Raw genomic sequence first — 22,057 nt, 5'->3', positions numbered from 1 at the left:
GGCGGTATGGTTTTCTGCACAAAACGCAAACGCACAGCCATGGAGAAACAAAGCCGAGGCAAAGCGTTGGACTTGCCGCTGCAGCTGCTCTTGGTCATTTGGCGTGGACTATTTGGGAATCCCGCGACATCACATGGATGTTGCAATTTCTGCTACTTGCAGTTTGTGCCAGTTTCGCGAGCTAGAAAAACCAGCACTGTTTCAGCCATGATGTTGTGATATGCTGGCTTGCTTTGCTCCTGCAATTGCTGCGGCTGCCACACGTGAGCGCAGCCAGAAGGAATACGTGCACTCTCTTCACATTTTAATGAGAAACGTCACCATACCTAGCCTTATTGCTACACATCAGAAAATTTAGCTGTGTCATGGCATAATGATAATGTTGATAACACCAGGTCCAGCATTTTAAGACCAACTTTACTATCAAATTATGTCTTATGTTTCACCAACTGTCTTACTTACAAAGTGTCATCCTCTCACTTACGAGAAGTGTGTGGTAGCACTTCTATGACATCTATGGTACGTGTTGGTATTCCTCTAAGTATCACGGAAGAATGTACACGTGCGGAACCATATGGCAAGAAAGCATTTTATTATCCAGAATAGTATATATATATATGTACATATACATATATACCGCTGCAGGAGGAACACTTTGACCCTACACCTTTGGTCGATGCTTAAAGTGGGGGTCTCGAACAAGCACACCACAGGCACCATACTTTGCAAACTGTTTACGCTACAGAATGACAAAGCTAAATCTGACTTCAAGAGTGTGCAGAATTACAGCTGAGGAGAAGAACAACTTTGGTCCTAGACAGAGGCTGGTAGATGTGTGTTAGTCTTTTGTACTTTGCCACGACAGACTTGCACATGTTAAAGGGACGCTAAGAAAGAACACATCAAGGGGAAATGATGGATTACTGCCCCAATATGTCGGAAGCCTTAATTTTACCAAAACCTGCCAGGGAACCTCAGTGACTATGTGATGTCCTGCTGCCAAGCGGAAGGTTCTGGGTTCGATTTTCAGCTACTGTGCATTTGCATTTTGATGAGGGTGGAATGCAAAAATGCCTTTGTACTGTGATTTGGGCGCATTTTGAAGAACTCCAGTTGGTTGAAGGTAACTGAGAGATCACCACTACGGAGTCTGTCACAGAAGTCTGCTGTTTCAGGACTTTCAACACCAATTGTTTAATCACTTCTACTGTGAAGAAAACTTTCGTAACCAAGAAAATTATGTAAATGCAGGGCTGAACCGGTGCCACCCCTGAAAGAATCAAAAACCTGCTTTTTGTGACATCATTTTTTTTGTAATTGCTAAATAGTAGCCAATTGGTGACATGGAGAATGCGCAAATACAGTCCTGCAAAAGTTGGTTGATAGATTTTCTTTAGAAACCATTAACTGCCCTAACCAATTGTTGGCACTATCTTGTTACATCAAAGGATGCTGCTTCACAAATTTTAAGAAGGTGCTGAATCAACGTTTCTTACACCCTTCAAAATGAACGTTGGTGAGCTCATTTCTCCGATAAGGTGACTAGCAATGGTGGTCTTCATTTACCATATTTACTAGAATCTAACGTGCACTTTTTTCCCGATAAAACAGGTCCAAAAATTGCATGCGCGTTAGAATCCAGTACGACCCTAAATCTGTGTCGCCATATAGCTGTCGGCATTTCAAAATGGCCGCCTTGCACGCACGTCGAGCCTAGCTGCTCTCGAGCCTAGTCTACCGTATGTAGCTTCCTCCATGTGCTGCAGTACACGGGCTTAGGCAATAGTCTACCGTCTGTCTTCACGTTCTCTGCATCCGCTCTATCAGCATGAAGTACCGAGTTCATCAGGATGCCGCATTTAAAAGGAAAGTGATCATGTGTGCAGAGACGGACGGAAATCGGGCTACATCACGGGCGTTCGGAGAATCAGAAACTTGGGTTCGGGACTGGCGCAAACAGAAGGAGAGGATTTTCGCCAGCAAAGCAATGCGGAACGGTTTCAGTGGACTGAAGCAGGACGTAATCTGCGACTATCCACTTCGGTGATACGATCGCCTTGGCCCTATCTTGAAAGCAATCTGCGATGGCGAAAGTCCGCCGTAGCGCCGTGTTTTTGCCGCTTATAGGTCGCATTTAAGCGAGAGGCATGATAGCGCAAAGGTTAATTCGCTTGCCGCGCTTCGTCACTCAAGCGTTTTGACAGTTCGTTTCTGTGGTCAACGAGCGAGATGTGTTCATGTTTGCTCGTGCGCGCGTGACACCGTGCTTGTTAATTTATTTAGTAAGCGAATGTTTGCAACTTTATACGGCCGATAAAACTGCTATCCTTACTTCGTATAACGGTCTACTAATTTGCTATTGCATTCGATGCTTCGCCTTTCGGGCGAAACTGCAAAATTTTTATTTATCGCAACTTCAGTGCATCGGGAGGAAATCTGTTTTTTCAAATGAGAGAAAGTTTTACTTCTGTTTGAAAGCATGAGGTGCGCGGTACTGTAAAGGACATTTTTTTTTGTCGTCACGGAACCGCTGTTACAATCGAGGGCGCGTTACAATCGAGTAAATATGGTAGTTCCCACAGATTCATTAATACACTTCTGTTCAGCTGCACTTTCAATAAGACTGATTAATTAACGGCATTTGGAGTCCCAACGCTGCACAGAGGGATGTTGTAGGAAGCATATCGATCTATTTTGATGACCTGCAACTCTGTCACCTTATCAGTGGGGACTGCATGCTTAACTAGTGCTCGATGCGACTACAGAATGAGGAAAACATTAAAGAATGCATTGTCGTTTCATACGGTGTACGTGTGGTGCGTGTCACTCACCTGACTATCATGATGAGTTCAGTATACTATCTCCTGTGTGGTAAGAATATGCCAACGAAAGTGTAATAAGAGCATGGATGTTTATGAAATATTAATTTACCAGTTAAGGGATCGCACACACTTGTTTATTCAGAGGCTATTTGTGTTTATTGATGTGCTAAAGTAAATGAGCATTTTTGCATTCCAGCTTTAGAGAAATGCAGCCCAGGCAGCCAGGAACCAAAACCATGTCCTTGTGCTGTGTAGAGTAACATCATATGCCACTGTACCTTCCAATAATGTTAAAAGCTTTGCAAAGATCTTCTGTTTAATAGGGTGTCTACTGTATGTTGTGTTCTGGCATTCCATACTTCTGATTTCAATGAAAGTCCTGTTCGCTACTTCAGGAAGGTGATCCTCAAATCAAGCATGATGTCATATTTAGTGTCCCTTTAAGCATGCAAACTTGGCATAAAAAATGTTGCCACTTTAGCCACAGACTGTTCATGCATACTTACAACCTGTCTGAGCTTACAGTACCAGTATCATAATTCTAAGCAACGAAACACACTGCTAATCAATGCTGCCTTAGAAAAAAAGAACAGCTTGTTATCTATATGCCTATGCCATACAACAGCATTAATGAAATATCAGGCCAGAATACACTGAAATATTCATAAAATACCAAACAGTTTAAGAACTAAAACATTTGCAAGACAGCAAAGTTTAAAACTTGTAGTGCTACGTGAAACTGTTTTTAAAAGGATCTCTACATTGTAAAACTCTAGCACAGTCTAAATTAATTTGTAACAGCAGCGAAATACAAGCTACTACAATGATGACCAAATATTAAAGCAATTACAGTCAAACCCGGATATATCAAACCTACATATAACGAATTATTGTGTACAATGAACAGCAGTAAAATCCCCTTGAAAGCTTTTGTATACAATTTTTATTTTATATATCGAAATACCTATATATCAAACTTTTTTGTGATCTCCTTCAGATTTGATATAAGTATTCGGGTTCGACTGTATGTAGCTGCAATGATTCCCAACATCAACTTCAGAATGCCATGTTTTTTTTTCTTCTTGCTTCTCCACGTTTGTCAATCAAGCAACAATATGTTAAAGATAATTGCTTTAGATATTGTATTTGCAATGATCACTTAACACCGAGTCTAATGTCCCGGCTGCCTGCTTGTGCACCTGGTTGGTTCAGATGTGCATGCAAGCCATGCTCAGTCATAGTGCATGGCTTCTGCTCTGTTCATGAGAGCATGCAGAACATCACAGCTAGCAAAATTTCTTTGGGCTAGTGGGCGAGCTGTAGCACAAGCTGACAAAGATGAAGGCTACGACAACAAGACTACCGCAAAACGGGTCCTTTGTCTGCTCACGCTGTATACATGTATGCAGAACAAAACGCTGCTTTGGGCACTACAGCAAGCCATCGGATTAATATGTGACTTTCAAGAGATAGATGGCTGGATGCGCAATATTCAACAGAGTACCGACAGCTGACATTTTGCATATTATCTTGCTTCGATAGGCAACTGTCGGTCAGAAATCGCACCATAAGTCCTGACGTGCTCTTGCACGCATCGAAATCATGTTACCCTTTTCGCAAGATCAGTTCGAAATGCATGCCAAACGTAAACAATGGCTCAATGGGCAATTTCATTAAAACAACCTCAGGCAAAATGCAAGATGTGTAACAAAGTTAAGGAGCAGTGGGGTTTCTCTTTGTAAGCTATTTCGCATACCCTTCCATTGCAGTGCAGGCCAATTCATTCCAGCAAATGGCATTCGAAACAGCAATAAACAAACCAGAAAAACACTCAGCTAAAACAGTTCAGCCAAGTTCATAATATGGGCATTTGCCAGTGCAAATAATGGTTGACACGGCAAGGGCTCGATTCAACACCCATAACAAACACACGAGGAGAGAATATATATGTATGTATAAACAGGAAACACTATGATGCAAAACCCATCAAAATGCGACAGAAGATTGCATGCATCGCACTAAAACCATAATAAATAACACATGCAAAGAATACAGAGACATTATGCACTACATGAATATGTATAGCTTTCTGAACACCAGAGCACCACGACAGGGCACTGCCATATCATAAACCACGAGTAGCGCCATCTGCTGCAGATGTCACTAGGCTACACTTTCTGTGCTGTCACATCTCACAAATAAACGCAGAGGCCACCCAAAAGAATCGGAGTTAGTATCCTTCATCGCCGTTCATGTCAGTTTGAATATGACTGCTTTCGCACTAATATTACTACCCGTAAGGGCTCATGATATACTGCATGGTTATTGCATGACAGTGTGAAGTGCACTTCTCTGCAGACATCGCAACAGGTGGCGCTGCTCATGTCGTGAAAACGTGGCAGCAGTGGTAAGCTGCATTAGTCTACACCGTGTTCATCCCTGGTATACCAAAAATCTTCTTCCCCTGGGTTGCAAAAAAAAAAAAAAAAAAAATCTGACACCAGCAAGTAAACAAAGGAGCGTATGGATAATAGCCACACAATGAAGAGACTCTCAAATGAGTCAAAAGATAAGCAAAAACAGCAAGTGAACAGTACGCGCGGAATTAAAGGTAACCAAATATTCATGCGGCATTCACGAGGCTACACTCTTAAAGTTTCCACCGTTTGGGGCCTATCTTGTCCCGTAACAATAATCATCACTGTCTTGTGTGTCTTTCCTTTCTTCAACCCTGCATGCTCGGTACTTCCAGGCCATGAACGACATGTGGGTCATCAGCATGAAATACCATTACCGACAGGAAAGTAGCAAGCGCAGAGTTTTCAAGAATGAAAATGCAAGCAAAGCAGATGACGATTATTGTTGTGGGAAAAGATAAGCCCCAAAGGGTGCAAACTTTTTTAAGTGTACACTGTAAGTTTGCACCCCTTTGGAGTTTATCTCGTCCCCAAGCAATAATTGCCAGCTATCTTGCATGTCTTTCTTTTCTTTAATACTGCACACCTGGTACTTCCAGGTCATGAACAACATGCGCGTTATCAGCGTGACATAGCATTCTTGATAAGAAAGTAGCAAGAGCAGAGTTTTCAAGAAAGGAAACGCAAGCAAGACAGATGACAATTATTGTTTGGGGACGAGATACAGCCCAAAAGGTGTAAACATTTCTTGCGAGTGTAGCAGTTCTGTGAACAACACAATACAAACTGGAAGCGTGACAATTTCTGGACAGTACACACAAGATCATTACACGATGCTTGGATTGCAGTCCGCACGCGTACCAGCCAATGGGACATACGCCACGTGATGTCCAGTGAAATTGCAAGTAGGCACAAAGCTTCTACAAAGATTTCACCATCTATGAGAGCCTTTGTCATTCAAAGTAATAATGTGTTTCTACACAGCAAACAAGGTTCTGGTTATGTGAGGCTACAAGGGGTCAAACCCTGGTGAAATGTGATCGTGCCACACTCGCGTACAATTCTGACTTACTGTGTAGACGTGTAAGAGCATAACAAACTTGTAATGCAGATGCCATCTCATTTTCTGGGTTATCAAGCAGAGCGATTACTAGTATCGGTTCAAAAGTGCAATGTCATTTTAAATGTAGGCTGGCGCTACAAGCAAGTTTGGCACATGGCAACCACATTGAAAATTTCACCAGGTCTTGCAATTCCACAGGTAGTGCACTCCCACAACGATTCCATGACTTGCAATTTCAGTAACTGCATGTCACTGAACCATTGTGTAGCGACACACATGCCTTAGATCATTATGGGTCGAGGGGTAGGAAGGGGTGGAGTGTGCATGTACAACTTTCTGCTAATGCAGAGTCACTATTCGGGTAAATATAGCAGAACTCTGCAGAACAGCCATGGTTGCGTCAAGCTCAGTCATAGTGCATTTTTCATTGAACTTACTGGCATTCATTTACAGATTTCGCTTCTTGAATCGCTTCACGTCAAGCATAGATTTCTAGTAAAAGTAGTATGACTGGCATAAATTTTAATGAAACAAAAAAGAAATGCACATGTCATGTGCTGTGGAAATGCTATGTGAAGCATTTTGTAGGCAGCTGGTTATCCAGCACCATTCGTGGTTCTGCAGAGTGTTACTAGATGGACCAATATATTTGTGTATGTCAAGCAATTGCATGTATGTCAAGCAAGCCCTCTTCAATGGGTCCCTTTGTGCCAGTGCTACATTCAGCTGCATAGAAATTTTTTCTGTTATGGAACTTCCTCTAAACTCCTCTTTCTCATTTTAAACACCAAGCAGGTCTTCTTCCTTTGATCATGGCAGGACACATCAAACAAAAGTCAGCATTTATAGTGGCTGCACCAAGGCCATGTTTCAGGTAGACGCTACTGAAAAATAAGAGCTGCAGTGTAGACCGCTTATAACGTAAGTTGCCAGAGTCGCAAATATCCGCACTATAAGCGGTACCGCACTATAACCAAACCAACAATTTTCAAGGCCAGCACATATGCAAAACATGTGCACCGAGCCGCCACGCGTATGCGACAGTCGAGGAATGTGGCTAGACCGGTTGCATTCAATTTACAGTTGAATCTCGTTAATTCGAACCAAATCACGCAGCGGCGCCTCCGACCGGCATTGCTCCGGCACCGCCATAGAGTAAAAGCTTAGGAGAGACCCTTCAATGTCGCGCGCGAACAAAACAAAAACAAAAAAAAAGAGAAAAAAAAACGCGGCGGAAATTCCACCGTCTCTCAAATGGCAAGGTCACCGATTCTGCGTTGCGCCGGAACATGCGTGTACGTGCCGACGTCTCAGCCACGCTACCGTAGCCACGCGTAGAAAATGGCAGTGAACCCTGCTTTCTCCTTTATGCTTTCTCTACTTTCTAGTCGCGTGTTGACCTTGCACGCTGCGGCTACGGTGCAGAGGGAAGCAACGGCGCTGCCCGAAACTGCCGACGCCGGCAAACGCCCGCTTCCCGAAAACGGCAGAAAACGAAACTTCGGGGAGCTGGCGCTGGGCCGTCTGTAGCGGCGTTGCTTGCATGGCGGCGGGCGCGCACGATGACAGTCGAAAGTGAGGGAGCTACGAGGGAGGGCGAGGGGAGCCACCGAAGCGGTGGAGTTGCCGAGGCGAAATCCGCTTCCCTGACACCCCTCCTCCCTCACATTCCACGGTCTCCGCATGTGCCCTTCGCCGTGCCGTGCCGGCGCCGCCCGCTCGCTCGCTGAAGTTTCGTTTACTGCCGTTATCGTGAAGCGAGGGTTGGCCGCTTCGTGGTCCTCGCTCGCTATGCACGCCGTGATATTTCATGACTCGACTCGCACTCAAGATTCTGGTTTCAGCCTCACTGGATGTTCGTTCGCACCACGTGCCCTTCTCCTCCACTTTGTCTCTCTTTCTTCCTCGGGCACTCCTTGGGGCGCTCGTTTGAGGGGAGCGTTCGCCGTCTCCGCCGTCTCCGCTGACTTCCGTACTCCCAGGCAGCCGCACTGTAACCGGTATTTTGTTTCCCGCAACTGCACTATAAGCGATACGTGTATACATGGAGTGCTATGGGAAAATTAACGGGAGTCTGAAAAGACCGCACTATAACCGGTCCTGCACTATAAGCGGTTACGTTATAAGTGGTCTGTACTGTACTTACATGCAAACTTGGAACCCGCAAGCTAGGTTACATTAAGTGATGTACATGTTTCACTTGTATTCATCGCAATCAGATTGGCAATGATTTCTCCTTATGCTTCCTTCTTCATTGTTTTTTGCCTCATTTTGTATTTCTCTTGATGCTTTTACTGAAAGACATCTATCGAGCTGATGCCGAGAGTTTGCTTTGTGGCTCCCATGCCTTGTAGTAGAGAAGGTGATCGCGATCCACACAATTCCCAAACTGAGTAAACGCCTTCAGAGCAACTAATGCATGAAGAAGAGAATGGTTAACAATAAGAAAACAAGGAAAGCCAGCTAGAGCAAACATTTCGACAAGGGGACCTATCTTCATGAGGGCAAGAACTGCTTTTCGTGGCAGTTATCCGATACCAGAGCTAGGAAACGGGACGCAAAACAAATGTGATACGACACGTCTCGTCTCGTGTCTCGTTACCTAGCACTGGTATCGCATAATGAAAAGCCAAAAAAATCCAATGCAATGTGTTAGCAGTCTTCTTGGCAGCATTTATGTACATTTATGGCAGTATTTATGTTTTGTGGCCTGATGAAGGCGCGTAACCTTGCCAAAACACTTGCTCCAGCCAATGACGATCACTTCCAAGCCTCCATTTTCCTGAGAACAACCAGTCTTACTGGGATTAATTAAGAAGTCTACAACATTCTAAAGAATGGCACAACAAGCACGCACTGCTGTGTTGCCTGCTCGTCAAGCTTTTTGTTACCATCTCAGTGCTTTCGCCATTCGATAAACATTTGTCAGGACTCGTACCATGCGGAATGACAGAAGGAAGGAAAAAATGTGAGGACGAAGTTACGTGCCCATTTTGCGCTTGGGTCAGCAACAGAACGGCTATGTCATCAGAAGTTGCTCTTGCCGTTCAGGTAGGAGACGACACCAGAACCGTGCCTTTCTGACGGGGCCATAGGAGTGCCTGCCAAGGGAAGTGCTGCGGAGGGGCACAGGGAACAAGCTTGGACTGCTGTCTTGTTCAGATTTTCCTGTTAAGATGAGATTGAGTAAGGAAGCAAAATAATTGGGGACAGGCGTTGTTGGAACTTGGGCCCCGTAAGCCTGCTTGCCAAACAACAGTAGCGACATCGCAACCATGAAAGAGGCAGAAGAGGAAGTGCAAGAGAACAACAAGTGGCCATGGACTAGTTAGCCGGGGTTCGGAACCTGAATTCTCCCAAGTTCGAACCATAGTTGGCCAAAAATGATATAGTGGGATTTAATGTGCCAAAGCAACACATGGGCTGAGAGATGCTGTAGTGAAGGGCTCCGGAATTATTTAGATCTCCTGCGGTTCTATAAGCTGCGACTACTAACATGACTTATTTCTGTTCATATTTGCCCGATAGGCCTGCATGCTTAATTAAGGTTTGCCTCCCCGACTAAGTAATTACTGCACGGAAGTGAAGCCATTGAAGAATGTGAAATTCACCGTGAAATTTTCTCCAGCATTTTTTTGGGGGTGCCCTTTACTCTTTAAGGGTACTTTCCTTTCCCACCATAACGGCTCATTTTCTGACATGATATGCTTCAATAACATGGTTAGAACACAGAATTATGTCTGCAAATATTGTGGGAAATTTAATTCAGCAAAAGCCATGAAGGTAGAATGTCTACCACCATGTACATTTTGAGGAGGGCTTGTCATAAGCTTGAAAGTGACAATCACTCATGATAAGCTGAGGTCGTCGAGCTAAGGAGTTAACACTCCTCTAATGCATGCAGGCAATCGAACCATAAATGGCAAGCAAAAGACAGCAAAAGATTTAAGAGATAAAATTCTTTGAATACAGTAGAACCCCGCTGTTACGTTCCCGGGTGCTGCGTTTTCCCGGCTGTTACGTCGTTTTCGACCGGTCCCGGCACAGCTCCCATAGAACCCAATGCATTGGTAACCCCGCTGTTACGTCGCAACTGTGGGACCCTTCCCGCATCATACGTTGCGAACTGCCAGACCGCGCCGGCCCGAGCGGCCATTTTGACTTTTCATGTCGCTTGGCTTGGTTGCTTGACGATTGCATTGGCCGCCCAAAGTGCTGGGGGCGACATTTATTACGTATTTTCGGTTTCCGCCAGCAAAAGTATGGCCTTTGATATCCGCTTTTGCTATCTAAAGATGATGTCTATGACGCGTTGCGGCCTTAAAATTGGTTTTGGCTCATAGATGTTCCGTATAAAGTCCAAGGGCGATAACGCCGTCGCCGCGCGCCGTATGCTTTCTTTCGCGCGCGAGACGCAGTCGTCGGCTCCCCTCGCACGCTTTCACTCGCACATACAGCATACGTCGCCGCGTGCCGTATGCTGTATGTGCGTGTGAAAGCGTGCCGCGCGCCTATGCTGTATGTGCGAGTGAAAGCTTGCGAGGGAAGCCGCGCGGCCGTATGCTGAATGTGAGAGTGAAAGCGTGCGAGGGGAACCGATGACCGCGTCTCGCGCGCGAAGGAAAAGCAAGGAGGAAGCGCGCCTCCTTCCGTTGCGCGAGGCACCAGCGAGGGAGCAAGGGGGGGGGGGGGGGGGGGGGGGGGGGGGGGGGGGGGATAGCGGGCAGCGTTGTGCTCCGTACAGTCGAGTTTGCGGCTGCTCTGGCGCCATCTGGCGCAGCGACGCAACAGTGTTGGGAAGTGGGCGCCGCAGCTCGGCCGGCTCGATGAGAATTCTTTCCCGCGCGCTACATTTCGTCTCGGCCACGGTTGAAGCCGTTTTGCTTTGTTCACCAGCCTCCTTATTTTTTTTTATACGTCTTGCGACGGTGCAATGGCATGCGCTTCATCGGCAAGCGTCGGAGGTGAAAAAAAAAAAAAAGGCAAGTGGAACCGGCGATACTGCTGCGTAAAGGGCTGTCACAACCACGAAGGCCAGCCCGGGATAAAGTTGTACAGGTTTCCTGGCAAGTCTTATGAGATCGAACGGCGAAAGAAATGGATCGCAGCTGTGAGGAGAGTAAAGTAAGTCAGCTTCTTTGATATTTATGAGAAGGTGTTGTTCTGTAAAGCGTGCTACACATGCGCGTTTCACAGATCGTTGCGCGACGCCAGCGGCCATGGCCAGCTGCTGAACATTTAAAAGAAATTTGTCACGACTTTGCTGATTTGACGACTGCTTGCCGTTGTCTTAGCATTCGGTATGATCAGCATAGCACTGGCATGTGCGATGAGCAATATTTTATGCCAAGGAAGCCTATTTTGTGCTGGCGAGCACTGATTCGACGATCCTCGTTTCGGCCGCTGGCGCTTGAGAGGCGCGGTTTCACATGGTGCGATTTTTCTTGTGATATACATTTGCGATGTATCATTGTAAAAGCAAAGTGCGTATGCAAGGAAAGGAATTCGCAAGCGAAATCGTATCTTGTGAAAGGGGCTTAATGAGCCTCGATCATTGTACATGATGAAAAACGAACATTCGCGTCATGTAAATTAAGATCGCCTAGTTAATAAATCTCGTTTATCAGCGCAGCAGGTGCCTCCGACTGGGTCCCAAACGAGTCAACGAGGATAGCATGGTCACTGCCACACGATCCAACAATCCGAATCGTTTAGCTCACTCGACATGACTGTGCTGACGACAACCTACGAGTGAGCGTGTAGCTGCACGCGGTCCAGATCGAGCTGTATGACAATCTAAAGTAACAGTGTGACAGGGGCATCAAATGATAGGCTGCGGCGTACAACGCGCCGGAGCGAAATGAGGCATGCATTGCCAACAGTGAGGCGTCGATTAAAAATCGATCAACTACAACGTTTTCAGGGTGCCAGTTTAGTGACTTCAATTTTAGTATAACAGTAAGCTTTACTAACGTGAAGGATGACATCGTATATATATACTTGCTTTCCCTGTTGCGAACGGCACTTCGCGTCAACGTCCACGCCGTCCACTTCTTTCACACAAGCAACATGCGAAGCAGCGTACAGCTTGTCTCCGCTGGTTAACGCTGCACCGTGAAAGTAATCGTCTATTCCTTTAATAGGTCTGAACCCCGCAAAAACTATTTGTGACATCACAGAGGGCCACGCTTGTACTTTCACGTACACACACGCACAAAAAAAGAAGGCGGATCACGGATATACGTGCGGCTTTCGGAGGCGTGTATACGTAGTTCCGAAATCTCGCTGTCTTCCCCCCTTCCCAGTTTTGCGCCGCCCGCCACATGCGACGCTGAGCATCGCGCCACCGCTGCTGCGCAGCAGCGCCGCCTGTTGACTGTACGGAGCCCATACTGCACGGCGGCGCGCGTTCCCGCGGGCCGTATCTTGAAAGCGATCTGCGTGGGGCAGATTCTACGCAGTGTAGGTGCGTCGGCGGCTCGTGGCACCAGCGAGGGGGGGGGGATAGCGGGCAGCGTTGTGCTATGGCATCATACTGCGCGGCGGCGCGCGGTCCCGCGGGCCGTATCTTGAAAGCGATCTGCGTAGGGGCAGATTCTATGCAGTGTAGGTGCGTCGGCGGCTCGTGGCTTTGTGCGTGCTGCGTGTTCTCTGGGTTGAAGCGATAGACAACAGCACGAAGGTCACTTCGCTCGCTTCTGCAGCGGCGCTTAACTGCGCGTGTCCGCGCTCATCGAGTGTGATGTGTTCATGTTTGCCTGTGGGCGCTGACACCATGTTTGTTAATTAGTTAATAACCGAATGTTTACAAGTTTATACAGACTATAAAACTGCTATTCTTACTTTGTATAGCTCATCGCAATCGATACTTCGGCTGTCGGGCGAAACTACTTTTTGTCGCACGTAAGAATTAATGTTGTGTGCAGTTCAAACTCCCATTTCTCAATTTTTCCTGTTTCCTGGCTCTTGCGTTTCCCGGCTCTTACGTTTTTTTTACGGTCCCGTGAAAAACGTAACAGCGGGGTTCTACTGTATCTACTCCGCTCAGGGCCAGACCCTCACCAGGAGATGAACTCGAAGCTATGATGAAACGGGAAAGGAAAGGACGGGAGCTCAGAAGACGCCTGCAGCAAAATCCTGTATCAGGTGAATGGTGCGGAAGTCACAGCCTGCGATGTACAGCATGCCCAGATCGTCAGGAGGTGCCAGCGAGAAGCCCTGGCTGCACATGGCACACACTGCGAACCTGCAAGGTGCATGGCACATGAGAAGCGATGACGAGGCGTATAGCACAGTTCACAAACTTACACACTTGGTCTGCAAACTGAAGTGGCGATTCAAGTTTGTCGTGTCAAATCGCCCTTAAAGCAATGCTCTCATAAGGGAGGCCCCAGCAATTGGAAAGCCCTGATGTACGTAAGTAGAAATGCAAAGCTCCTCAGTAGCTTGTTGGTTTACGCAAATGAAATACAGCTTCAAGGAGCATCAACATTACCAGACTGACGTAGCGGTGTCTACTTTCAATAGGGCGCTAGGGTGCCATTAAATATTTCCAACGACGCGAGAGTGATCGAGTCTCTTAGGATAAGCGCATTTGCAGGGGCGTGGTGTGCCGCAGCGTTCGATATATCGAATGTGGCGGTGAACGAGAATTCAATATACGCATAGTACAATGCTAAACTTTTGCACGGGATTTTGAATGGGATTTTACAACTGTTCGATGTATCCTAGTTTGATACATTGGGGATCAACTGTACTTAAAATGTAAAATTTTGCACAAAAGCTGCTCTAATATACACACAACCTGAAACTAGACTTCTTGGTGCAGTCCAACATTTCATTGCAGTTGGTCTTGTAAGTGACACCTACCAGCAAAAGGAAGATTTGGGTGGCAAGTTGCACAAGTGTATTACCACCGAGATAAAACATGCTCGATTAAGAAGTTGCAGCAGGTAGTTGGCACTCACTTGATACCACGAAAGTTGCAGCTCTCCCGGTACTCCTTCAGGGCCTGAGCAGGATGGACGGACCAGCTCTGGGTCTGGTTGTCGGTGCACACCACCACCAGGTCAAATACCTGCTTTTGCTCACAGGCCCACCGCAGCGGAAGCGACAAATCCACCGGGCCCATGGGTGTCTGCAAGTACGAGTAATCCATTATCGTGCACCTCAATCATGTTTGGCAGCATCGGAGTTGTAAAGGCAGCTGCCCCAAGCCTGCAGGACTATTGACATGACATTTTTTGACTTGTCCTGACTCATGTGAGCAGTGCAAGAACAGACAAGGCACAATGAGGAGATGCAGACACTACAATTGATGGTGTCAGTGTAGTCCTCCTGACAACATATGTCTCTTACTTGAACAGCTCAACCCTTCCTGTTTCACTGACATACTGGTATGTTTCCGTGCTTCTGTCTCGCCATGTCACTGACATACCCGTGCACGCTCCACTTTCTCCAGTCGGATGTGCACAGTAACACGAAGCTGACGAGTTCCAAGGTAGTTCCACCACCGATTGTGTATTTGCAGAAGCATATTTTCTAGCGGTATGTCAATACGGAATAGTAGATATTCGAATCTAATATCCAATCAAATAAAAAAAAAATCCGGATATTGAATTGAATATCCGAAAACTTTTCACAAAATTTAATGCTTACAAATTTTGGGCAAGAAAATACAGTGGTACACATGCTCGGGAGTCTCCCATCATTGCATAAACAGAATGTTACAAGCTATCAGTAACTGAGGCACATAGAAATCAAGATAATCTCTTGGTCTACTCTTATTAAAGGGAACACCAAATTAGTACGCTAGCACTGGTTACAGCTCAGTTCTAGTATATGAAGGCCTGTAAAATATTTCTTTTTATCAATAGAATTTCTGTACGAATAGAATCAAGTCGTTTTTATTTTATTTTTCTCTCTGAAACTATAAATCAGTGATGTTCTGTTGTACTAAATACCATTGAGGTTCTCAGTTTAACAGTGGACCTATGTTTTGCAGCAATCTTATTTATTGCGTAGAAATATTTTCTTCCCAGTTTTTAGAAAATAAGAAGGGCTAAACCAACTTTACGGCAGTTGTGTTATCATAAGGCCAATAAGGACGACAGACGAAAGAGCCGTGCATCACGAGACTAGATCACAGCAATACACATAGCCGGTGCTGACCGTAAAGAACAGGCGCCATCCACACCGTTACATTGCCAGGTTCACTGTGATTTGCCTTTTGTGTAAAAGGATCTGAAATGTGGAGGGCCACGGCAAGCTTGCGCGACATACGCTTCAGGATGTTACTACTGGGGTGCAGAGGAACGCGTTTGCAATGACCGATAAGCTAGGCAAGCCCACACTCTTTCCGACCCTCAGCATGAACAAGACCCACAATGAGCACCTGCTTAAAGTCATCGAGAAAGTCAGGGAGCTGGTTGAGGTGTGCCGCCACAGAGTCAATGCCACCGCCTGCAAAATGCTTCGCATAACTGACTCCCACACTACGTGAGATCTGCATACTTTCTGCACTAAGTACTGGCGAGTGTCGGAGCACGTTGAATAATTTACTGTGGCAGTTGTTTTCCACGAACTGGTTTCACTTTCGGTACACCCAGGAGGTGAGTGCATCATGACGTCAAGATACTCAGGGTCACTTCGTTGGCTGTGATCGCTGCGGCTACCATGTATGACAGCAGCTAGAAGAACCACATGCAGTGCTGTTTAAATTTTATGAGAAACAACATCACACCCAGCCTTATTTTGTTTGGCGTCATGACATCATGATAACATGGAAACAGTAAAAAGACATTAAAGACATTCTAATTTAAGAAAGCACACCTTGAAATGCTGGACCTGGCTTCATGATGTCGTGACACAGAGCAAATATGTAGCAATAAGGCTACGTATGATGAAAATCATATAAGGCCAACAAACAATGAAATTAAAGAAAACATAGGGTAAATTTCCTTTATTAATTTAATTACTGTAATGTCATTAAAAGAAGTAATTGACCCAATGCTTTCCTTGGTGTCATTGTTTGTTGGTTTCATATGATTGCAACTAACAAAAATCGGGCCCCTTGGTTCCCCTTCTATGTATGTATGACGACGTTATAAATAGAAAAAAATAAACAAGACTTCCACAACTTTTTTTTTCTGGTTGCGCTCACAATGACAGCCACAGCGCTCGCAGGAACAAACCAAGCCAGTGTGTCATAACGTCATGATGCATTTACCTCCTGGGAATTGAAACCGAAACTGGTTCACCAAATAACTAAGGTTGCTCTCATGCTCAGCAGTATTTTTTCTAGGTTTTAGGGGGCTTGGACCTTCAATTCACGCAGTAAACATAGAAAAGACAAGTTGAAAATGTCATGTCAGTACAGTTGAACCCAGTCAACAATATTCAAGTGTCAAGAAGATTCCATTGTTGTAATGGATAATCAGGTTGCACGAAAAAAAAAGGCAGAGGGGACAAACATCGAAACATTTTATTAGACAGAAAGGAGTGCAGTCAAACCCACTTATGGCATTACTGGTTTTAACGATACACTCGAATGTAACATGAGCAGCCATGGCATTGTGAACTTTTCTGGTGTTCTATAGTCAAATAAACCGCTTGCTACAATGTTCCAATGCTGCATTATTAGCTATAACAATTAAATCCGTCCACTAGGGTTTCTGTGTCACAAAATGATGAAAAAAGAAGTCGCAGTTTCGCCCGAAAGGCAAAGATCAATTACGATAGCTAATTAGCAGAGAGCTAACGAAGTAAGGATAGTAGCTTTATCGGCTGTATAAACTTGGACACATTTGCTTACTAACTGAATTAACAAGCATGGTGTCAGTGCGCACAAGCAAACATGAATAGATGCTACTCAACGACCGCAGACAACCGCTCCGAAAATGCTGGCGTGAGCAAGCGTGCCAGCAGCAGTGAGCGAAGGTTCGTGCGGTCTATCGCTTGAACAGAAACTGAGCGGGGAAAGCACAGTGCATACAAAGCTATGAGCCGTCTGCAGATCGCTTTCAAGATACGGTGCGGGCGACAGGCCGCAGCCTTAAAGTACAAGTGTGCAGTTGCGGGCAGAGTAGAAGACGCAACCCCTCCCTCCCGCGTTGCCTTCCCGCTTTCCTCCTTTAGCGTGCGTGACTGAGTCCCCAGTTCCCCTTGCGCCCTTGGTGCCGCAGCACGATGCCACCCCCCCCCCTCCCTCCCTCCCTCCCTCCCTCCCTCCCTCCCTCCCTCCCTCCCTCCCTCCCTCCCTCCCTCCCTCCCTCCCATTCCCCACGGCCTTTCGCGCGACGGTCGCTTTTGCTCTCCGCCGTGTGTTCACTCTGTGAAAGCGCGCGTCCCTTGCGCGCTTTCACTCGCACATACGGCGCACGGTGACGATTTTATTGCCCTTGGACTTTATATGGAACCTCACGGCGCCGACAGCGGAAATCTGCTTGGAGTGTCCATTTCATTGCTATTGCAATAAAAAATGTGAGTTGCTGCACTCATCTGCATGGCACAAATTTGCCACATCGCCAGCCTCGTGCGCCTCTCTCTCGTCTTTCTTCCACCACTCCGAAATACGAGTCAACTTCACCGATAGCACTGACGTCTGAGGGGTATAAAGGAGACGAGAGAGAGGTGCACGAGGGTGTAACTGTGATGAAGGCGTCCCACACGGGGTGTGTGGACTTTGGAGTCTCTCAGAAAAAGAAAAAACAAAAAATTGCCCGCCAATCCACCCTGTGAAGGTGGTTGGAAAGAGAAGCTTTTTACGCCACCCTCACGGTGACTGCGGCGCACTTGATATTTCACACACTACAACGTAACTTTAACCACGGCCTTTATTATTATTTACTTCACAACAATGTTCACTACTGCTTTATGATCGGTGTGATATACACTCAAATTTTCAGTTTTCACTGTAGTTACATTCTTCACCAAGGTTAAATCAATGCACGTTCCGCGAATGGTGGTTGGTTGTTTTGCATTGGTGAAGCACACGAGTGCTAACTCTTTCCGTGGTCTACCCATAGTGGGGTAGTCTAGAAAATGAACCGAAGCAGTTACTAGGCTGGAAGGGTTTCGAATGACGTCAACCCTCTTTCAAGCAGCTGCATAAGCTTTGCAACAGCTGCAATCTAATCTTACAGACTGCGCCAAGCCTGTTTCCGTTGTTTGCCCGCAGCCCTTATCATCCATCATGTTGGCTCATCACTTTGAAGCTTGTTTTTGTGGTTTTTCTCGCAAAAACGAGTGCTTGGTTGTACACTGAATGCCTGAATTCAAGTAAGCTATACTGCTATACCTGCAATTGTTAGCGGTTCGTCGGGATCGTTTTTTGATTACAACGACGGACACGACAGAACCCTTGGCTGGTAAAGGTAAAAAGCTTCGCTTTAAAACGATAAAACATTATGATTATGACATGAAGTGATGCCGCAAAGAAACAGGAAACAACGTATAAATGAGGATGCCCGCAGGGCACTTTATTCATTGTTACCTTGAACTGCCAATGCAAAATACAGTGAAAGGACAAGTGCCTGCAGAATTTACTCATCACTGCTGATGTCTTTGACAATGTGAGTGAGAACAGCGTCGTCCCCCATGCCACCGAGATTATTGGGTGGGCAGCACTTCAGAAATGCTCGCGGCACAATCGAACATGGCTCAGTATGCGGTAGCGATGATGGTGGTGCCTAGTGGTTTAGCTCACTGCAGTTTGAAGCACCAGAAAAACAAAATAAGAATGTCATCATATTTACGTCCTGAACCTGAATATATTGCGAGATGCATTATATTCCCCAAATTTCAAAAAAAAAAAAAAATTCCGCTACAGTGTAGATCGCTTATAACACAAGTCACCGGAGTCGTGAATATCCGCACTATAACAAAAACGATTTTATTGTGATAGCAATTACATGGACATTCCAGGTGCATTTCTAGTTGCCGTAGCTGTTGCCGCGAGGTTCCGTATAAAGTTCAAGGGCAATAAAATCGTCGCCACGCGCTGTATGCTGTATGTGCGAGTGAAAGCGTGCGAGGAAAGCGGGAAGGAAGCACACTGTCTCCAATCGCACGCAAGGCGCGAGGGGGGGGCGGGTGCGTTTACTCTGAGCGCGCATGCCTACCCACAGGGGCCGCTGTATCTTGAAAGCCATCTGCGATGGGAGCACAGTCCACCGTGCACTGTGTTTTCACGGCTTAGTTCACTTTGATGCGAGCGGCAGCATGAAGGTCAATTTGCTCACTGCTGCTGCTGCACTTCCTCACCATAGGGTTCTGACAGCAAGTTTCCACGGTCATCGAGTGAGATGTGTTCATGTTTGCTTGTGCGTGCGAGACACCATGCTTGCTAATGCGCAGAAAGCCGCAGCGATGGACGTCCTGTCGAGCGCTCCCGCCACTGCATCATTCTGCCCGCTCCTCGCAAGGAATGCTGGGATGCGTAGCGGGCGTGGCTTGGTGCGCCGGGCGAAAAATATGAGCGGAGCTATTCATGTGCCAGCATTGTTGGAACACGCCCGACGGCGCGAGACGCGCCGGCAGCTGCACTGTAACCGGTATTTCGTCTCCTGCAACTGCACTATAAGCAATACATGTATACATGAAGTGCTATGGGAAAATTAACAGGAGTCTGAAAAGACCGTACTATATCTGGTCCCGCACTATAAGCGGTTACATTATAAGTGCTCTATACTGTATATTTGTGCAAATATGGCAGTTTCATACAAGAAATTACTAGAGGGAATTCTCGTGCTAGTGTATATGAGAACAATGAGAGCCTTGCACCTGGAAATTTTTCAATCCCCAACTAATTTTCTGCCCTCCTCGACTGCGCTTCCCTTCCCTTGGCACTCATTCCATAGCTTTAATGGTCCACCGATTATCTGCCCTACGCATTACATGGCCTGCCCATCTCCATTCTTTTCTCTTAACTCCTTCCGTACCGCGCCCATTGGGCATTGTTAGCCCTCTATCGATGGTCTGAAACGCCGCTTTTAAAGGGAAACTGAACATGTTTCCAAAAAAATCGAGTTATAAGCACCATTTGTTACTTTTGAACAACCTGAAGACGAAAATCGACAAGAAAATTTAACATGGCGCAACCAAAAATGCGTTATTAGCAAAAAAACTCCGAGCTGTGGCTGAGCGGCGCGCAGCGAGTCTGGCTCGCATCGATGATTGGTGGAGCGCACCGTGACGTCAATCCATGGGTCCACGAGAGCCCGCCGCAACGTGACAGCTTCTGACCAGGTACGGCGACTACCTCCCACACGATTTCGCGCAGTTCAGTCACTGTTATGGATAATTTTGATCACTTAGGGTAAGGGGTGATTTGCGCGACACCATACGCGTTTGAACCAGTGGCCCGACAACGAGAAACACCTACACCAAGCGCGAGCGCGATAGCCAGCGCGGAAGCTGGAATGGAGCCCACCGGATCCGAGGACCTAATTGCGACATTTACCCGCGTTGGAAGTATCGCCTGGTATGTATTCGTAAGTTTTTCTGAAGCTGTACCATGCTTATATAGCCTTAGCAGTCAGAGTGAGATTGTATTATCTTCATACCGGGCGTCCTTATAACAGAGAATACGGAAAGAGAGACTCGTTTTGTACACAGTGCATTCTACTGTTGCTGGTTTACAAGTAATAAAATGCAACTGCCGAAGTGCCCTGAAGGTACACATCGCATGGAAATTATTGTACTTGCAATATAATTTAATTCAGTGTAGATATTAGGTACAAAGATGCCTTCTGTTGTGCTCTGACCGCAACAAACAATGCGTGCAATCATGGCGTTATTCGATCTTGCAGCGAATGCGGAGACGCACTGTTAGCACAGTGCATTTTGCAGTTACGAAGTTACTAAGATAACAATACAAGGTGCAGAAGTGCCAGAAAAATATACGCCGCACGAAAGTGAATTTTTTTTATTTTTGCAGTATAGCTGTAACCCACGGCGCTAGAAGCAGCATTCGACGCCCCAAAGGCGTGCTTGGGCTGCTTGCAATGTCGTGCGGGAATTTGACGAAAAACAAAAAGTGTACCACTGCACGTTATGCATAGCTATACAGTTTACTGTAGTTATATTTTATGCTTTTTGGCCCTCGATTTCCGATTGTGTTGAAACGATCAGAGATAAGAGCCCACCCCTGTCGCTTCAAGCCTTTGAACAATCCACCGCTTTCCTTAAAGTAAGTGATGTAAGCATTCATTAGGCGCATGGGCACTTAGGTATCCGAGTGCGGCTGGATGCCTGGCGTGATAATGAAACTTTATTTTAGGTGTCTTTTCCACCTGACGTATATTTCTGTTGCGACAGGTGTTCCTGCATCCACTACAGTGCAATGGAAATAAAAGAATAATGTTTATACTGCCAGGGAGTAAACGAAATTCTTGCACATGGTCTTGCCTACGGAGGTGTCACACAACCACTTTTGATCGCGATCAAGCCCAATCTGGATCGAAATTCTCGACTGCGATTGGCTCCCTCGCGCAGTTTGCGCTAAGAAGCGAATCTCGACCGAGAAATTCGATCCGGATCGGGCATTATCGAGATCAAAAGTGGGCCACGTGACAGCTGTATAATACTCGCAACGCCCATTCTCAGGCCATAGTCACAATTTTGGTTGACACATTCGCATGGCGAGTCCCACGTCTGGGCCGCATTCACGAAACTTGTCTGTGTAAATTTAGGCCGTCCGTCACAGCCTCGGTTATCGTCTCCACGACCTCAAATAGCATGCGACGGACCACCGA

General features: G+C 46.2%; 1 protein-coding gene across 1 annotated transcript in view; it reads right to left on the bottom strand.

The window, feature by feature from the left end:
* Nucleotides 1-573: 573 nt before the first annotated feature.
* Nucleotides 574-22,057, bottom strand: part of LOC119461549 (RNA-binding protein Ro60-like) — a 78,196-nt gene continuing 56,712 nt past the window's right edge. Inside the window, exons 7-9 of the mRNA XM_037722891.2 lie at nucleotides 14,270-14,439; nucleotides 13,365-13,548; nucleotides 574-9,470 (exon numbers count right to left, since the gene is read on the bottom strand). Of these exons, the coding sequence (XP_037578819.1) occupies nucleotides 13,416-13,548; nucleotides 14,270-14,439 (303 nt within the window). The 3' untranslated portion in view covers nucleotides 574-9,470; nucleotides 13,365-13,415. The remainder of the gene's footprint in view (nucleotides 9,471-13,364; nucleotides 13,549-14,269; nucleotides 14,440-22,057) is intronic.

Source organism: Dermacentor silvarum, chromosome 8 (genome assembly GCF_013339745.2).
Source record: "Dermacentor silvarum isolate Dsil-2018 chromosome 8, BIME_Dsil_1.4, whole genome shotgun sequence".
Taxonomy (NCBI): domain Eukaryota; kingdom Metazoa; phylum Arthropoda; class Arachnida; order Ixodida; family Ixodidae; genus Dermacentor; species Dermacentor silvarum.
Note: the sequence above shows the minus strand (reverse complement) of the source record. Positions and strands in the feature narration are given on the sequence as shown.